The sequence below is a fragment of the Triticum dicoccoides genome, chromosome 2A (genome assembly GCF_002162155.2).
Source record: "Triticum dicoccoides isolate Atlit2015 ecotype Zavitan chromosome 2A, WEW_v2.0, whole genome shotgun sequence".
Taxonomy (NCBI): domain Eukaryota; kingdom Viridiplantae; phylum Streptophyta; class Magnoliopsida; order Poales; family Poaceae; genus Triticum; species Triticum dicoccoides.
In genome coordinates, this window is record NC_041382.1 from 167,044,577 (window position 1) to 167,063,355 (window position 18,779).

Genomic DNA, 18,779 nt, shown 5'->3' on the forward strand with positions numbered 1-18,779 from the left:
GTGTGTTTTTGCATTGGTTTGCACATCAAACCGCGTCATCTTTAGAAATTGAACTTCTTCTTTTCTTTTTATTTTCTTTCAACATTGTTTAGCACGTCGAACCACGTCATCTTTAGAAATTGAACTTCTCCTTTTTTTTTCAACATTGGGTTGCACGTTGAACCGCTTCATCTTTAGAAATTGAACTTCTCATTTCCTTTTTGTTTTCTTTCAACATTGGTTTACACGTTGAACCGCGTCATCTTTAGAAATTGAACTTCCCCCTTTTTGTTTTCTTGCATGTTTAAATTTATTTTGAACTTGCTGAGATAACACACTTGACCTTCTCGAACACAACATTTTAACCTTCGCAAAACATAAATTAAAGCCAAACTTTTGACCTAGAGAGCATGTATAATTTTCTCCACTTTTTCAAGAATAAGAGCTGAATCGCCCCATTAGTTTGACTTGAACTTCTGCTGCACATGAATAAGCTTTTGAAAACATGCAACTTTCCTGCTCCGTTAATTAAATTTGAACTTCTAGTTTTTTAAGAAACAGGATTTTTTTTAAAACTTTTTTACTTGTTCCTTTTATTCTAATTTGAACTTCTAGTTTTTTATAACGGGGATTTTTTTCATAAATTCTTTTGAAATGTTCCTCTTTTTAATTTGGACTTCTCCATTTTTTTAAATGATAAAAATCCATTTTTATAATGGTTTTTGAAGTACTTTTTTATTTGAACTTCTTGCTCAATTTTTTTTGAACTTATTGCGCTGACCGGTCTCCATTTTCCTCCTACTGATGCTCATGTGTACAGCATGCGTGTGCACATAGAAGAATTATAGGCAGCCACACATTGATGTTGCTGGACACCTACTATTGCTTTTTTCCTTCATTTAATATACACATTGAACCATATAAGGTTGTTAGGATGAACTTCTGTCTTTCTGCTCCAGAGAAGAGCGGTGCATCGGTGAATAATGCAAACTACTGGGCGTCATGAGGCCCCAAAATATGGATACAAAATTTTGACAACAAGTGAATTGCTCGACATAATAGGAAGGGCTGCTCTTTTAAAATGAAACTGATGAGATTTTTCATTTTGCAATCAGGTGGTGTCACTGATAAGGACACCGCTGCCTACAGATCCTCTCGAACGACGGAAATTGAAGAAGAGACATCAACTATAGAAGTTTAGCTATCTGATTCATTACTACAAGACAACAAGTTGATGTCCATCAGCACAAGAGCAGCAGGTTGGCGATACAGCAGTGAACGACATGGGCCTGCATCATTGGACGACCAATGGTGACAAAGATGAACGGCCTGGGATTTGCACATCTCGTAGAAAGGTGTAGAAAAGGTTAGAAAAATACACAAAAACCAGTTTAATACATGTTTTTTTGGCTGCACAAACTTCGTGCATTAAAAAAATAACTCGATTCGAGTAAAATATGCTACTGTACATACATACACATGTCCATTACACTTTGGATAAAATGATTAGATGCTACCACCAATGGACAATTTTGAAACCCTATGTTTTCTCTTCACCACACATCCTCTCCCCATCTTCTCGAGTGCTACAGTGTCCGCTCAACTTGGCACCGTAGATGAACAAAGTATAAAAATTTTCTCTGCTGCAGTTAGATGAACAAACGATTAGAGTTGGTTCCAAATGACCATGTTCTGATTGGTATGGTTCACTCTGGTTTGGCTCTGACCCTTCGTACTTTTCTCTGCTATTGTAATCACAGGAACAGGAGCGTAGAGACAAACTTGTATTATTATGGTTCCAAAACAAGGGGGAACCCATCCAGCATTACTACAAGGCAATAGTAGAACAAGGATTATTTACCAACAATCGCGACAACGCAGCAGGGAAGTTGAAGAACCGCTGCTAGCTCCGAACCGAGGAGTCGAGGATATCACCACACAGGACTAGATAGAGGAGTGCAAGTGAATCAACCTTTCTCTTCAAAAAATTAACAATCCAAACTTCAGAAAATCAACAAACTGAACTTCGAAAAGCAAAACAAATTGAACTTCACAGGGCCCTGCAAAATATACATGGTTATAGTCCAATTTAAAAACTTCAGAAAATCAACAAACTGAACTTCTAGAGGGCCAGATGCTGACCTTTCTATTCGCAGTGTTGTTGCTGACTCGTAATTGAAGATAGAGGATGACGGCCAGCACCTGGACGGGTTCTAGTGGCCGGTGTAGGCCATCGATGGAGGAGGGGCGAGCTAATCTCTCACAGAAAAAACAAGGACAACAACATCAGCTAATCTCTCTCACACACTCAAGCTGAACTACAGCAGCACCATCGAGAGCAAAATGGGTAGGTGAGAACTCATCTATATGCACATGAGTATATTCTTTGATGTACCTGAATGTTCGCAGCTGTTTTACATGAACTTCTTGTGTTATGCCGGACAGAGCACTGAGCATGAGGGGGTGTCTTCGTGCTCGTCGCTGTTTCTGATGGCGATGAACGTCTTAGCGCTGCGTAGTTGAACGGCCGGAGGTGGCAGCGACGAACGACCTGAGCGTGATGGGCCCCACTGGGAGGAGGCTGTGTGCTGTCCAGGATAGAGTCGACCTTCTTCAACAAACCAGATTGAACTTCAAATAAACCAATTCATCAAAACACTTTTTGTGAGCATATCAAACACTCTTGAGAGCACAATTTTTCACTACATTTTTTTCAAAAACATTTTGCTGCAAAAATGGCATTTTTTGTAAACAACAAGTACCGAATCATCATAACACAAATTGCTAAATGGAACAAATTCCGGAGGAATTTATGGCATTGTTGAACTACATATCATGAAAAAGAAAATGTGCACCCATGTATACACACACGAAGCATCAACCTCCAAATATTCTAACTTCTACCATTGATATTTCTGAACTTTTTGGGCATGCTCCCAGGTTTTCAAATGGAATACAGTCACGTCCATGCACGAACAGCCAACATCGGCCATGGCAATGTCTCTTCTCCAGCAAACTGAAATTCACTCATGTGTACAGAATACATGATTTGAGTCCTCAAAGACCACAAGAGGATCTTAAAATAAAATTTTCAACCCTGATACACACTCATCTCATGGGAAATCTTTTCCAATATTAGATTAGTAGCATCACGTACACAGAAAACTTGGCCATAAAGTCAATTAGTACACAAGAAGATTGCTATATGTTTCAACAAATTGAGAGAGAGAGCATAGGCGTGGGTTCTTGGTGGCATCCATGAATAAATTTTTAAGCGAGTAATGCATGGGACAACCGTTGTACTGACAAGCTCTAGATGAGAGACAGCTTGTAAGGGGCAGTGGTCGCGATTAGCATCGGCTAGGCAATACCTGAACTGCAGGTGGGCGTGTTGGTGAGCGGCCGAGGCGGTTGGAGGCCGATTATTCTCATAGCTCGGGCAGCCATCAGCAAGGAACGTCGATGGATCTCTGCAAGAGAAGATGATCCCTATCAGCACGGACCAGCTACAGGTCGAGACCACCACCAGTTGCAGGTCGAGGTCAGAGGGATGGGGAGGCGATGGTTGGTCGGGAGACGAGCGGGACGGGGTGGGGAGGCTGTAGTTGGCCGAAGGGCGCGTGCGGCGGGAGGGGAAGCGGTGGTTAGCCGGAGGGCCGCTTGTCAGGGCTCGGTGGCAGCGTGAGTGGAGGTAGGGGCCCGGCGCTGACGCGTTTGGAAGTCGGGCCTCGACAGCGGCGTGGTTGAAGATTGGGCCTGGCCTGGCCGTAGCACCGGTGGTGGTAGGGGCCAGCAGCGGCGCAGTTGGAAGTGGGGGCGGCACACAGCGCGATTGGAGGAGGGGGCAGCCGAAGGCGCGATTGGAGGAGGGCGGCGGCCTGTGGGGTGGGCCGGTGGGAAACATGGGTGTTGGGGCGGCTGGCGGCGGGAGGCGCGTCGGGGTCGGAGGCGGCGATGGGGCTGGGGTGGCCGGCGGCGAAAGGTGCGCCGGCACCAGGGCGGCGGCGGTTGTGGAGGGGGCGGGGAAGGTGGGGATCGGGTGGGGGATGGGCTGGGGGAGTGGTCGGTGTGGGTGTTTTTCTTTTTCCTTTTCTTTCCATGGTTTTCTGAGTTTGGGAGACCCCTGTCGCGCCCTTATATGGCTTGGCTGTGATCCAAATAATTATTCTAATTCTGAATTAGAATAGTGTTGTCATATATATATATTAAAATGTAGATTTTCTCATTTTGCTTCGTACTTAGACGCCGCCTCATAGCCCGGCGACGCGTGCCAAAGAAGCGTGACACCGGACCACCACCCGAGCCGCCTACTCAATTGGGGCAGATTGCTGCATGCCACGACCCGCCGCTGCCAGATCAAGCTAGGCTTTGCCCGAGGAATCCCATAGGTGGCACGGGAGGGAAGGAGAAGCGGGGGGAGGAGGTTGCGCGGGGGAGTGGCGCCGCCCGAGCCGCTGTGGGGAGGACGACACGCTGGAGAGGGGAACTCTCTTACCACCCAACCAGTCTGCCAGATACTCGTTGTTGAATGTTTGCTTTGACAAAGGGGAAGGTTGAGAAATGAATTTAATTACTCCTTCCGTAAGTTTTACTACAACTTAGGGAGTAAGATAATCGAGCAGTTGGGACTCCGCACATCTAGAACGGAGCGTAACTGCAGTGGGTTTTGTGATTGATCAAATGAGCAGATGTAGAGGTGCTAAAGGCAAAACGAAATTGCTCCACGGACGACATGTGATGGCTGACCTGTGGACGATCAAACAATCCAGCGGCCCTTGCAAAGTCAATCATGCGCATGTGTGGCTGATTTAACCTGTCGCCTTAGAATCGTCCGAAGAAAATCGTGTGTATAGCAAGACTCAAGGCAAAACTCTTACTGAAGCACACACTAACTTCTGTTAAGCTCAAACTTTCGGTACCACCACAATAGCTGTAATATCTTATACTGTGGGACGGAGGGAGTACAAATCAGCGACTCGGACAGAATGATTTTACTGTTAGACTAATGATGAGAAGTAAAAGGTGACAAAAAACAAATAGGGTACATCACAATGGTACAGACCGCACAATACAACCAATTCTCCTCATGACATGTAATTTCACAACCCATCATGTCCTTTGCGCCATCAATCCTGAATCACATTGAGAAGAATAGATGTTAGAAACAGAAATGGTTAAGGAAAAGCATAGTAAGACAGAAAAAGGAATACATTGTACAGAACAGAGGAATGATACAAGACAAGCGCCGGAAAATTCTCGCTACCCATCAGACTAGCCAAGAAAGAAGACATGTTTTTCCAAGAGAGTTCAAAATAAACATATAAATTATGGACAGTTTATAAATCTACCCGAAATAGCAAAAGCCAGAACTTCCGTTATCCTGAAAAATTAATTAGGCCCAGGGGTGGCAATTTTACTCAAACACATGATTAATTCCATATGTTTCTTTAATACTGTCAAGGACCTCGGTGCCCAAGACAGCAGGACCTCGACTACGTAGTTCGTAGTCTCGGTTGATAGGAGCGCTAGGGTTTTTGCCTAACTGCTCAATGGTGCAGGAGAAGAGATTAGGAGTAGAGGAGGAGGTAGGAGATAATGATTTATTGCCTGCGTCCAAGGGTGCAGATTACAGGATATATAAAGGCCTTATGGGCTTCTAACAAACTAGGAAACTAACTACTCCTGGACTCCTAACAAACTAGGAAACTAACTATTCCTGGACTCTAGGAACCAACGTAGGATCAGGACTCCTTGTCCCGATCATGCCTCGCCAGCTGTGGCCGTCGGCTGCTGCCCCTGGGCGCGCGACCCGCGCCTGTACGCAGCGCCCCACATGACATCTCTCCCCCCCTCGACGAGCAGCTCGTCCTCGAGCTGAAAAGCGGGGTAGCGCTCGACAAAACTGTCAAGATCCTCCCATGTAGCTGATGATGCTGCTTCACCCTTCCAGTGGACGAGCAGCTGGCGAACGCCGCGTGCTAGTCGTGCACGAGTCACGCGCTCCGGTTCTGGAACAGCCGCCCCGTTGTGGATCGGAGGCAATCCCGGTGGTGCAGTTGGAGGCGTGCCGAAGAACTTCTTGAGGAGGCCCACGTGGAACACGTCATGGAGGCGCGAGCGTGCCGGAAGCTCAAGGCGGTAGGCCACGTCGTTGACGACCTCTGAAATGCGGTACGACCCATAGAAGCGTGGCTTGAGCTTGCCCCTGGTTGGCAGGTTGGGAGAGGACGCGGCGCGCTGGCGAAGACGAAGCCAGACCCAATCGCCCACGTCATGCCGAATGTCCCGATGGCGTCTGTCGTAGTAGGACTTGTAGACCGCTTGTGCCTGCTGTAGACGATAGCGGACGTCTGCGAGTAACTCGTCGCGCTCCGCCATGCTCCTGGCCACTGCGGCCACCCGTGTATCGCCCGGCTCGTAAGAGCGAATAGTGGGAGGGTCACGGCCATACACAAGCTTGAACGGAGTTTCTTGGGTTGATGTCTGGTAGGCGGTGTTGTATATGTACTCGGCCCAGGGAAGCCATCGGAGCCACTGCCTGGGACGATCCCCGGTGAGACAACGGAGATACATCACAATGATCTTGTTAGCAGCCTCCGTTTGGCCATCCGACTGTGGATGAAACGCCGTCATCATGTGTAGCTTGGTCCCGGTGAGGCGCATGAGCTCCCGCCAAAAAGCCGAGGTGAAGACGGGGTCGCGGTCAGAGACCATGGACTGCGGGACGCCATGGAGACGCACAATCTCAGCGAAGAACACCTGCGCCACTGATTCCGCCGTGTACGGGTGGGCCAGCGCCACAAAGTGGCAGTACTTGCTGAAGCGATCCACCACGGTGAGGATAACAGACTTCCCGCCCACACGAGGGAGCGCTTCTACGAAATCGATGCCGACGTCAGTCCACACGGCCGTGGGCACCGGCAGTGGCAGCAGCAGACCGGCGGGGTGCAAGTGCTCGGACTTGTACCGCTGGCAAGTACCACAGGCACGGACATACTCCTGCACCGTCTTGCGAAGGTTAGGTGCGTGGAAGTCGCGGCGGAGACGATGCAGCGTGCGCAAGACGCCTTCGTGTCCGTCATCGTGCACTGCGGTGAGAAGCTCCTGGAGTAGTGGAGACGTTGGCGGGATGTAGAGGCGGCCGTTAAAAGTGACGAGGCCGTCGGAGAGCGCCCACGGCAGCTGCCGAGCGCCTGCCGTGATATCCTCGCGCAACGCGACGAGTGCTGGGTCGGTGGACGAAGCGTGCCGTAGGCGGTCGATGAAGTCGAAGTGAGGACCAGATATAACCATGACCCCCGTCTCTTCCGTGTCGCGGCGGGAAAGGGCATCCACCACCGTGTTTGTACTACCGGCCTTGTACTCCACAGTGAAATCGAACCCCAGTAGTTTGCCGACCCAGTGGTGCTGCGGAATGGTTGCCAAGCGCTGGTCAAGGAGGAATTTGAGACTGTAGTGGTCGGTTTTTACCACAAATTGGCGCCCCCAGAGGTACGGTCGCCAATGGCGAATAGCGAGCACCAGGCCAATGAGTTCCCGTTCATATGCCGCCAGAGAACGGTGACGAGGCGCGGCCGGCCGGCTGAAGAAAGCCACCGGGTGCTGATCCTGGAGAAGGACGGCCCCGAAACCGTATGTAGACGCGTCACACTCGACGATGAACGGCCGTGTGAAATCGGGCAATGCGAGCACGGGAGCCGTGGTGACCGCCGTCTTGAGGGCGGTAAAAGCTGTTGCCGCCTCCGGCGACCATGAGAAGCCGTCCTTGCGAAGCAGGGCCGTCAGGGGCGCGGCGACCACGCCAAACTCCTTGACAAACTTGCGGTAGTACCCTGCAAGACCGAGAAACCCCCGGACCGCGCGCGCCGAGCGAGGCTGCGGCCAGTCGGCCACGGCCTGCACTTTTTCCGGATCCATGGCCACTCCGGCCGCGGAGATGGTGTGACCCAGGTAGGAGATCGACTCGACGGCGAACGAGCATTTGGACCTCTTGACGAAGAGCCGGTGCTGGCGCAGTACGGTAAAGATGGTGCGCACATGGCGAAGATGATCGGCCCACGACTCGCTGAATATGAGGATGTCGTCGAAGAAGACGAGAACGAAACGACGCAGGTACGGCCGCAGCAGATCGTTCATGAGTGCCTGGAACGTCGCCGGCGCGTTGCAGAGGCCGAACGGCATCACCAGGAACTCGTAGAGGCTGTCGTGGGTACGGAAGGCAGTCTTTGGGATGTCCTCCGCACGCATCCGCACCTGGTGGTAGCCGGAGCGTAAGTCGAGCTTGGTGAAGAAACGAGCGTGCCGGAGCTCGTCGAGGAGTTCGTCCACCACCGGAATTGGAAACGCATCCTTGATGGTGATGGCGTTCAGGGCGCGGTAGTCGATGCAGAAGCGCCAGGACCCGTCGGGCTTGCGGACCAGCAGTACCGGCGATGAGAATGCGGAACGACTTGCTCGGATGATGCCCTGGGCGAGCATGGCGGCGCACTGACGCTCCAGCTCGTCCTTGTGCGCGGCCGGGTAGCGATACGGACGGACGGCCACCGGGGCGGAGCCTGGCAGCAGGGTGATGCCGTGGTCGCGGCTGCGGAGTGGTGGTACGCCGGAGGGTTGGGCGAAGATGCCGTCAAACTCGGTGAGGATGGCGTCGAGGAAATCGCGGCCATTGCATGATTGCAGGGCTGGCCCGTCCGGTCCGGCAAGGCCGCGCCAGCAGACCCGATGGCCCCTCCGCCAGAACGTCATGGAGAGGGCGCGGAAATCCCACAGGATCGGTCCAAGCGTCGCCAGCCATTGCGTGCCCAAGATGACGTCGTAGCCTGCGAGCGGCAAGGCGAGAAAATCCTCCGAGAACGCCTCCTGGTCGATGCGGAAGGAGACGGCGCGGTATGCGCCCTGGCACGGAACACGCTCGCCGTTGGCCACCGTGACACGCATCTTCTCGGTGGTGGGGGATGGCAGTGTAGCACGAGCGGCCGCCTCCTCAGCGATGAAGTTGTGGGTGGAGCCTGAGTCGATCAGGGCGAGGAGGGAGACACCCCCGAGGGTGACATGCATCTGCATGGTCTCGCTCGTGCGCACGCCGGAGATCGCGTGGAGCGAGATCCGAGGGTCGGCCGGCGAGGCATCAGCGGTGGCGGAGGCCGTGTCGTCGTCGTCGTCGTCCGGCGCCAGGTCGAGGAGGAAGATGCGCTGGCAGACGCGGTTGTGGCCCCTGCCAAACTTCTCATTACAATTGAAGCATAGGCCCAGGCGACGGCGTTCCTCCATCTCTGTCTGTGACAGGCGTTTGATTGGGCGCCCTTCCGGCAGACTAGGTGCAGGGGGTGCGGCTGGTAGAGCCGGTACGGGGGGCGCGAGGCGTGGTACGGGCGCCGGCAGGATGCCCTTCTGCTAAAAACGCACCGGTGGTGCGGAGGTGAGCGTGCACTGGTCGCGCAGCTCCAACTTGCGGGCGAGGCTCATGGCGACGGCGAGGGACTGCGGGTTGTGGATTTCCACGTCGAGGCTGAGGGGTGGCTGGAGTCCCGCGGTGAAGATCTGAACCTTCTGTGTCTCTGATAAGATGCCTGCCCGGGGGAGGAGCGCCTCAAACCGCTCCTGGAAGTCGACTACGGACGTTGTGCGCTTGCACGCCATTAGTTCGCCCAGCGGGTTTAGCGCGTAGAGGTGGCCCGAAGCGGAGGTTGAGCAGCTCGGAGAAGCGGCGCCACGGCGGAGTGCCCTCGTCACGCTGGACCTGCATGTACCACAGCTGGGCAGAACCCTCAAGGTTGTAGGACGCCATCCAGACTTTTTCCTCCTCGGCGATCCGTTGTTGATGGAAGAAGGACTCGCATCTGTTGAGGAAAGCGAGCGGATCTGACTTGCCGTCGAACTTGGGGAAGTCCATCTTCTGAAACCGGGGCGGGCGATCATTGTGGTGCTGCCCATCGTGGGCGCCGGCAGTGCTCGACGAGGAGGTAGACTTGTCCTTCTGGAGCGCGGCGACGGACGTCTGCAGGGACGCCACCGTTGCAGTCAAGGCCTCGATCATCATGGCCAGATCAGCGGTGGTTGGTTCTGCCATGCCGGAAGTGACCGAGGCGGCGGCGGATGGTGGCGATGGAGGTGTGCTTGGCGCGGACGCAAGGGTGGCGGCGGGCTGCGGATGGAGCGCGGACGGGGAAGAGGATCGCCTGGAACCTGATACCAAGTTGTCAAGGACCTCGGTGCCCAAGACAGCAGGACCTCTACTACGTAGTTCGTAGTCTCGGTTGATAGGAGCGCTAGGGTTTTTGCCTAACTGCTCAATGGTGCAGGAGAAGAGATTAGGAGTAGAGGAGGAGGTAGGAGATAATGATTTATTGCCTGCGTCCAAGGGTGCAGATTACAGGATATATAAAGGCCTTATGGGCTTCTAACAAACTAGGAAACTAACTACTCCTGGACTCCTAACAAACTAGGAAACTAACTATTCCTGGACTCTAGGAACCAACGTAGGATCAGGACTCCTTGTCCCGATCATGCCTCGCCAGCTGTGGCCGTCGGCTGCTGCCCCTGGGCGCGCGACCCGCGCCTGTACGCAGCGCCCCACATGACAAATACAAGGCAAGTGGAGGCAAACTATCTGCATTTTAAACTTCTAAACAGGTATTTGCCTGATACTACCTCTGTTCGCTGATGTAAGACGTTTTGGCAGCTCACGTCTTACATTAGTAACAGAGGTACAGTAGTAGGCCACGGTGTCAAGTTTCCTCATCAATATTGCGCCCCATGATCCTGTTATATTAAATCTCCATGAAGATAAATGTATGCATGTGAACTGAAGCACTGCCAAATAATGTTCCTCATATTACACACGTTTCAAATTTGAAGACGAGCCACGTTCTGGTAATATATTTGGCAGGAACCATGCAGGAATGCTTCAGTTGTAATGGAGCATGATGTCACAGACATGCCAAAATCAGAGTTGAAAACTTTTGGCATAAAACTTGACATGGTAACTTACCCTGAATCTCTTCCTATGATCTGATTCGATTCGCGAGGTGTAATGTTTCTTCCTTCCATGTACCGGTGCATCTATTTCTTCTAGTTTGTTATGTGCAGGCTCGTATTGTGTATTACGAAAGAAACCTTCCCTGTCCCAAGTCACATCATAGTTCACTTTCAACCGTGATCCTTCCTTTAAAAACAAAATAAACGAGTCAGCTTTCATTATGCTTTCTAACACAAAATGCAAAGATTTATTAGACGTTAACCTGTATTGTGTAGTGACTAGGGTACAGAGACTAGAAGCCATCAGTTACTAGCCATTGGTCTTGTAAAATTTCTATCAAAATGTGTGAACCCTTGAGAAAATATTGATGGAGTGAATTCAAAGGAATATGCTCTCTAAATTCTACATCTCTTTTACTTATTTAGTTGATGATCATCATGTCAAAAGTATTTGTAATGCTATTTCCTTCTCTTATTCAATAGAAAATCATGGAACCATGGGATAATCCATTTGAATACTACATCATGTCATGTCAGGCAACTAATGTTATATAAAGAAAGAATAAAAACATGAGCAAATATCAAGTGTAAGTCATCACACATTGTAGGTGATCTGCTAACATTTTTTTTTTTGAGGGATGATCTGCTAACACTTTGGAGGAAATGTCTTCCATCAGAGCTGAAAACATGTCAGGCATTAGTGCACTAGACACCGCATCAAACCTGACACTAGTGTGCAATCACGGCAGTGAGCAGTAACAATTTCCTTAATGTCTCTACAGGGCACTAGTAGAGCACCCTGTTACAGTTCTCAAGCAGGGCTCACCCCTGCCTTGAAAATTCGTTTTCCCCTAAGAAGCACGGATACGGAACGGAGACAAGGCGATACGCATACGGGGACACGAGGAGAACTGGGCAGCAGCGTGGTCACTGGAGGCTGGCTCCCTAGTCCCCACCGTCTCAATGCCGAATCTAGGCCGTAACATTTCTTTCTTTTTTAATTCAAAAAAGATGGATTACTCGTGATATGCGTATCCAGCCGTATCCAAGCATATCCCCGTGTCCCCCCGTATCAGGACGGCAAATCGGCAGCTCTGACTGCGTCGGTGCTTCTTAGGTTTTCCCTTATATGGTACATCTTCTACAAGAAGCAATAGGCGTCAAGGTTGTGGCAATGGAATGATGAGCAGCGGTCCTAGAGCACATGTAGAATTGCAATTGTTAGGGTAGTTTACACATGCTGTTGTGGCACAGTTTGGTGATGGTGTCTAGGATTTTGACATGGACGCTGAGCTTCCAACACTGGTAGCACCCTTCGACCGGCTCATCACATTGTCATGCAAAACTGTATAGTCAAAGGAGGGTGTGATATTTGTGACGTTGTTGGGGCATCTTCCGTGATCTTACAAATACTTCAGAAAAAAGGGCCACAACAGCTGCCAATGATGGCAGGGCCTAACAAGAACAAAAACAGGCTGCGGCGCTGCGCCTATGGAGGTATGCCTGAAATTGCTACTGCTCGCCAATGTACACAAGGACAGGGCCACCTACTGGGTCAAGTACATTGAGCAGTGGGTTCAAGGTTAACACATTTAAGTTTCTTGTGGATGTTAATGCACTATTACATGACATGTTTTCAGCTCTAAATGCAAGATGTTTCCAGTCATTATGTATTGGAAAGGCCTTCTGTACAAACCACATCTATTTCTTGGAGTTCAATGCACTGGTTGATGACAGGTTTTAGAGCTGTAGAATGCAAGATATTTGCTTTATGTGCGTAATTCAAGTGTGTTGGAGTACTCCTGATTATTGTTATCCCTTCTTTAGACCATAGTTCCCATCATGACAGATATCAACTGGACCATATCACTATACTACAAAACTCCACTAAAAAAAGGTACTCTACCATACCAACGCAAGGATTTGGCGTGACTTAGCCTATAAGTAATACCATTTCAAGTACTTCTGACAATGATTAGTAAAATATGTATAATTCACAATGTTATTCCTTGCGGCTCACTCCATCGATCTTTTTTCAAGGGTCACACATTTCAAGAGTAAGAATCTTATAAATTTTGCCAAGCGGTGGCTTTATCTGTACACAATTCACATATAAGCGGCTCAACTGGTTTATATTCTTGCACAAACTTAGACGTTATTGGACCATATAAGTTCACCATAGGGTTCGCTAGATGAGACAAGTCACTAGACAAACCACAAATAGGTTAAAAAGTTACAGAAGTAGATAAAAACTGGCACTCTTAGACAAGGTTGTCAGAATCGTGATTCTGAATCGGATCGGAGCTTCGATGGTAGGATCGCAAATCGTAGAATCTTCACTATTAGGATCGTAAAAACGCAGATTCTACAGACCAAAATCATAGAATCACATGGGTTAGTTTGGATCGTAAAGTCGTAGAATCGTACAACAGAATCGCGATTCTGACAACCTTGCTCTTAGAGGTGAAGATGTCACACATGAATAGGAAAGATGTATTCCATACGTCCATATATTACCATTCCAATAGTCAGTTCTAAAATATCAGCTACGCGATGATAAATATGGATTTCTTATAAATAGAGTGAAGTAGATCTTGTCATGTTGTTGTGTTATGCTTCTACTAATAGGCATGAATGGTTAAGACTTAAGAAGCAACAACTGATAGAATATGCAAACTTTACCTTCTCTAATGACCGCCCACATAATGCCTTCATTGCATTGTGGAAGTCATCATAATTCTCAAATTGCACCCACACCTTACAATTGAGTCCAGATATGAGACCCTTATTAGTCTCATCTTTTTTTTCATCTAATTCATCATCATTAGAAATATTTAAGGTCCTGTCAATTGGAGAGAGAAAATGATTGTGTAGCATAAGTTTAGAGAAAGGTAACAGCAGTCAACCAAACATCTAGAGGGCACAAATATTCATGCTACCTTATGAGCTAGTAAGAATTTCCTGAAGCGGTATGGATCAAATATAAAATATCAAATGGACAATATGTTTATTGCAATTCCAGTGACGCAAATCACAGGACAGCAATTAAAAACCCAGATTGTGGCCTCGGGCAAATCCAATTAGCCATGACGAACTTAATGAAGCCCAGAAATTTAACTATGAAATTTCAAAGCAATATCTGGAATGCTATATAGTGCATCATTTCTTAATTTGGTCTAGATTTTTTTCCCACACAAATAATGAAGAAACAATGTCAATCATTGATTTTTTTTTCATACGGCAACATCTTCCACTTATCTACAGCTAACACACAAGATTCCCAACGGCCAGGATTGCTCAGATTTCCTTCACACGGTAAGCCAGGGACCCGGACCCATGGGCTTCCGCCTAAACGCGTGCAGTTTAGGGACAAATATGAAATCAGCCCATGTAATATTCTTGCATGGCCAGTTGCCACTCCAAAAAAACATAAAGGATTTTCTTTGTAATTAGACTTTTTCTCCGTTGTAACATGTGTGCCAGGAGGTAAAAACTGAACAAAATTATAACGCTCACAGCCTGACTAGTCAGAGTGAGTGCAATGAATTTATTATAATACTCCCTACATTCCATAATGTAGTGCGTATAGATTTTTTCAAGAGTCAAACTTTGATCATATTTAGAGAGAAAAAAGTTTAGATTAAGAATAGTAGTGTATATCATCAGATACATCATGAGTTAAATATTCATATTATATATGTTTGGTATTACAGATATAGATAATTTTCTTCATAAACTTGGTCAAAGTTTGGTAAGTTTGACTTTTCAGAAAATTTATATGCACTGCATTATGGAACACAGGGAGTACTAAATAATGTCTGGTTTTCTAATCATGTTTGTGTGGCGTGGATTTCACACGCACAACTGTACAAATGGAAAAGGTTTCCAAAGATGTATTATTTCACATTTTGATTCCCAAAATTGCTTATTATTGCCAAAAAGAAGCTTTTTCAATGAATTCTGAGTAGTTGTTACTGGTTATATGTGCACAAGTTAGTTTGGACTTGGAGACTCGAATCATAATTCTATAATGATCAGATAGAAAGCAAGATGAGAAATAACGGAGTTTATACATGAACGGCATCATATTAGAAAACATATATTAAGGAATCATCCAGTGTTACTGATTCTCTCTGTTCACAGCTCATAACTATGTGTCCATTTTCGGGACAAAACAAGGCACGTGAGAATAATTAAGTACTCTCCGATCCATATTAATTGACATTGCTTTAGTACAAAGTTGTACAAAAGTAACGTCAATTAATATGGATCGGAGGGAGTACTACAAACAAATCAGAAGCCACTGAGATGAACAAATAGTAGTCCAATGTTTCTATTAATATAGAGGTATAAGGTAGCTTATATACAGTTCATTTAGGTGTCTTTAAGCCTTAGCAGTTTCCAGTTTTGTGGCATTAATCCTTTGGCCTGTATGCTTGTAGGCCATTGCAATAAAAATTGATGGTAGATAATGAACCAAACATGCGTCACAAACACCAGACTGCACCTTATTTTACCAAGAGCTGAGAAGATAGTGTGGGTGACCAATGTGGACGCCTTCGACGATATCCTCGTCTCCGCAAACCACCTGGACGGCACACCTCTCACAAGAATTGTATCTGGTCTTTTTGCTATCTTCCTCACCGGATTCCCTGAAACAATCAAGCATCTATCAAGTCCATCTAGTAGCAAATCCAACCAAGAATAGTCAATACAAGAACCAGCCCATACTAGTACTGAAGAGCTCGGAGGCGTAAAAATCCTCCCATGACTTCTTCATGGCCATGAAGTCATCTGAGGCGGGGATCTCGGCACTCATCCGGTACATAACCCCCTTATGGTTGAGCTCGATGCCATCGAGCTTCTCGATCAGGGAGCTCCGCCACTGTGAGTACTTCTTCTCCTCCTGCTCTGGGGTCATCTTCTCGGCTTCGTCGTCTCCTGTGCGGTTGCTTGGGCGGAGGAAGGAAAGATCGCGGACGTACAGGATGCCGGAGGCGACGGGATCGTCCCGACGGCGCTTCTGCAGGTCCGGGAGGCGGCTGACGGACAGGTCGGAGTCTTGGAGGAGGGAGAGCGAGAGCGGCGGGTTGCGGAGGAAGGCGAGGAGCGCGGACTTGAGCTGCCACTCGTCGACGGGGCTCACGGAAAGGTCGGCGCGGGAGAAGGAGAGGAGCAGCTTCAGGCGCCGCGCGAGGGATAGGCCGCTCGGGAGAGGGAACGGCTCGGTTGGCCGGAGCGCGGCGGTGGCGGCGGACATAGCGGCGCGGTGGCTAGGGATGGCGTCCGACGGCCTGGGTTTTTTTGACTGGTGGAGAGACTGGAGACGACGGCTCGCAAGAGGGGCCACGGCAAGATCTAAAATCAACGGCTACGATTAGCCCTTGGACGCAAAACTGCTCACTCGATTTACCGTTTAGAATCAAAAAAATCCACCCTGGGCACCATCTTCCCCGTTTAGAATCCCTTGGTCTTTAGTTCGAGCTCCATGTTATGGTAGCGTTGCATCTTTCTACTATAGAACGTATGGGTGAAATCATATAAATATGTGTGTCGTTCTCAGGGGACGCATTGATAAAAACTCTAACCGCCGCCCTGTCCACCACCTTCTCCTCGTTGTCGTCCTCTTTTATTCGCCTCGCCGCCACCGGAAAAACCCGGCAAGTGAAGCTCGTCCGGCCAACAGTGGCGGCAGGGCTGCTCTTCCCATGCAATGAGGGGACGACATGATCATCTGACCAAGGTGGTAGTTTTTAGGGCGACTACACTAGTTCTTGTTGGCGGTCAGCTGCGAGGGAAGCACAACTATGGCGGCAGCAATGAGTCGTGGTTACTTGGAGTGCGGTAGCGGATAGTTTCTTTTCCATATGGCATCTTCTGCAGCTCGGTGTGACATCCATGATGGCTTGGGAGGTGATATGCTTCCTTGTAAAATAGGGTCTAACATATTGTATATGTACACATATTTGTATACGTATGTAATTGTATTTTGATTATCTATATATTGAGACGTGAGGTTGGATGTTAGCCACTCATGCAAAACCCTAAACCTACCTCTTAAACTTGGTATCAGATAGCCACCGGGCCGCCGCGCGAACCCTACGCCGCCGCCTGATCCATCCGCTGCCGCCGCCGCGATGTCGTCTGCCGCCCTTTCGCTCTCCACCAGCGTCGGCACCATCACCTCGCCCGCGGCTGCCACTGTTCTCGCAGCCCTCGCCGTTCCGGCGATCTCCGTCCACCTTGGCCGCCACAACTTCATGCTGTGGGGAGGCATCGCCGGCACCGTCTTAGTCGGCGCCAACCTCCATGGCTACCTGGACAGCACTACGACGGCACCCGACAAGACCATCGCCGTCGGAACTGGTGATGCCGCGACGACCACCGCTAACCCGGCGTACCACCATTGGTGGACTCAGGATTAGAAGGTCAAGGGCCTCCTTCTCACCTGCATGGAGGACATCGCATGTCACCTCATCAGCTGCGAGACGACGTAGGCGGTATGGACGGCCGTTGATACGTCTCCAACCTATAATTTTTTATTGCTCCATGCTATATTATATACTGTTTTGGACATTATTGGGCTTTATTATCCACTTTATATTATTTTTGGGACTAACCTATTAACCGGAGGCCCAGCCAGAATTGGTGTTTTTTGTCTGTTTTAGGGTTTCGAAGAAAAGGAATATCAAACGGAGTCCAAACGGAATGAAACCTTCGGGAACGTGATTTTCTCAACGAACAAGATCCGGGAGACTTGGACCCTACATCAAGAAAGAAAAGAGGAGGCCACGAGGTAGGGGCGCGCCTACCCCTCAGGCGCGCCCTCCACCCTCGTGGGCCCCCTGTTGCTCCACCGACGTACTCCTTCCTCCTATATATACCTACGTACCCCCAAACGATCAGATACGGAGCCAAAACCCTAATTCCACCACCATAACTTTCTGTATCCACGAGATCCCATCTTGGGGCCTGTTCCGGAGCTCCGCCGGAGGGGGCATCGATCACAGAGGGCTTTTACATCAACACCATAGCCCCTCCGATGAAGTGTGAGTAGTTTACCTCAGACCTACGGGTCCATAGTTAGTAGCTAGATGGCTTCTTCTCTCTTTTTGGATCTCAATACAATGTTCTCCCCTCTTTTGTGGAAAACTATTCGATGTAATCTTCTTTTTGTGGTGTGTTTGTTGAGACCGATGAATTGTGGGTTTATGATCAAGTCTATCTATGAATAATATTTGAATCTTCTCTGAATTCTTTTATGTATGATTGGTTATCTTTGCACTAGATTGATCTTTCTTGCAATGGGAGAAGTGCTTAGCTTTGGGTTCAATCTTGCGGTGTCCTTTCCCAGTGACAGTAGGGGCAGCAAGGCACATATTGTATTGTTGCCATCGAGGATAACAAGATGGGGTTTTCTTCATATTGCATGAGTCTATCCCTCTACATCATGTCATCTTGCTTAAGGCGTTACTCTGTTTTTAACTTAATACTCTAGATGCATGCTGGATAGCGGTCGATGAGTGGAGTAATAGTAGTAGATGCAGGCAGGAGTCGGTCTACTTGTCTCGGACGTGATGCCTATATACATGATCATACCTAGATATTCTCATAACTATGCTCAATTCTGTCAATTGCTCAACAGTAATTTGTTCACCCACCGTAGAATACTTATGCTCTCGAGAGAAGCCACTAGTGAAACCTATGGCCCCCGGGTCTATCTTTATCATATTAATCTCCTACTACTTAGTTATTTCCTTTGCTATTTACTTTGCCTTTATTTTACTTTGCATCTTTATCATAAAAATACCAAAAATATTATC

At 48.6% G+C, this 18,779-nt stretch overlaps 2 protein-coding genes across 2 annotated transcripts; both read right to left on the reverse strand.

The window, feature by feature from the left end:
* Positions 1-1,291: 1,291 nt before the first annotated feature.
* On the reverse strand, positions 1,292-4,007 carry LOC119354016. The gene is made up of 4 exons (XM_037620724.1): positions 3,351-4,007; positions 2,375-2,567; positions 2,122-2,238; positions 1,292-2,039 (listed from the first exon to the last, which is right to left on the reverse strand). The coding sequence occupies exons 1-4, from the start codon at positions 3,881-3,883 to the stop codon at positions 1,983-1,985; spliced, it is 900 nt and encodes a 299-aa protein (XP_037476621.1). The 5' UTR covers positions 3,884-4,007; the 3' UTR covers positions 1,292-1,982.
* An 845-nt stretch (positions 4,008-4,852) lies between these two features.
* Positions 4,853-16,293, reverse strand: LOC119354017. The gene is made up of 5 exons (XM_037620725.1): positions 15,688-16,293; positions 15,464-15,608; positions 13,639-13,798; positions 10,970-11,143; positions 4,853-5,111 (listed from the first exon to the last, which is right to left on the reverse strand). Exons 1-5 carry the CDS (start codon positions 16,214-16,216, stop codon positions 5,106-5,108), a joined length of 1,014 nt encoding a protein of 337 aa, XP_037476622.1. The 5' UTR covers positions 16,217-16,293; the 3' UTR covers positions 4,853-5,105.
* Between the last annotated feature and the right edge of the window lie 2,486 nt (positions 16,294-18,779).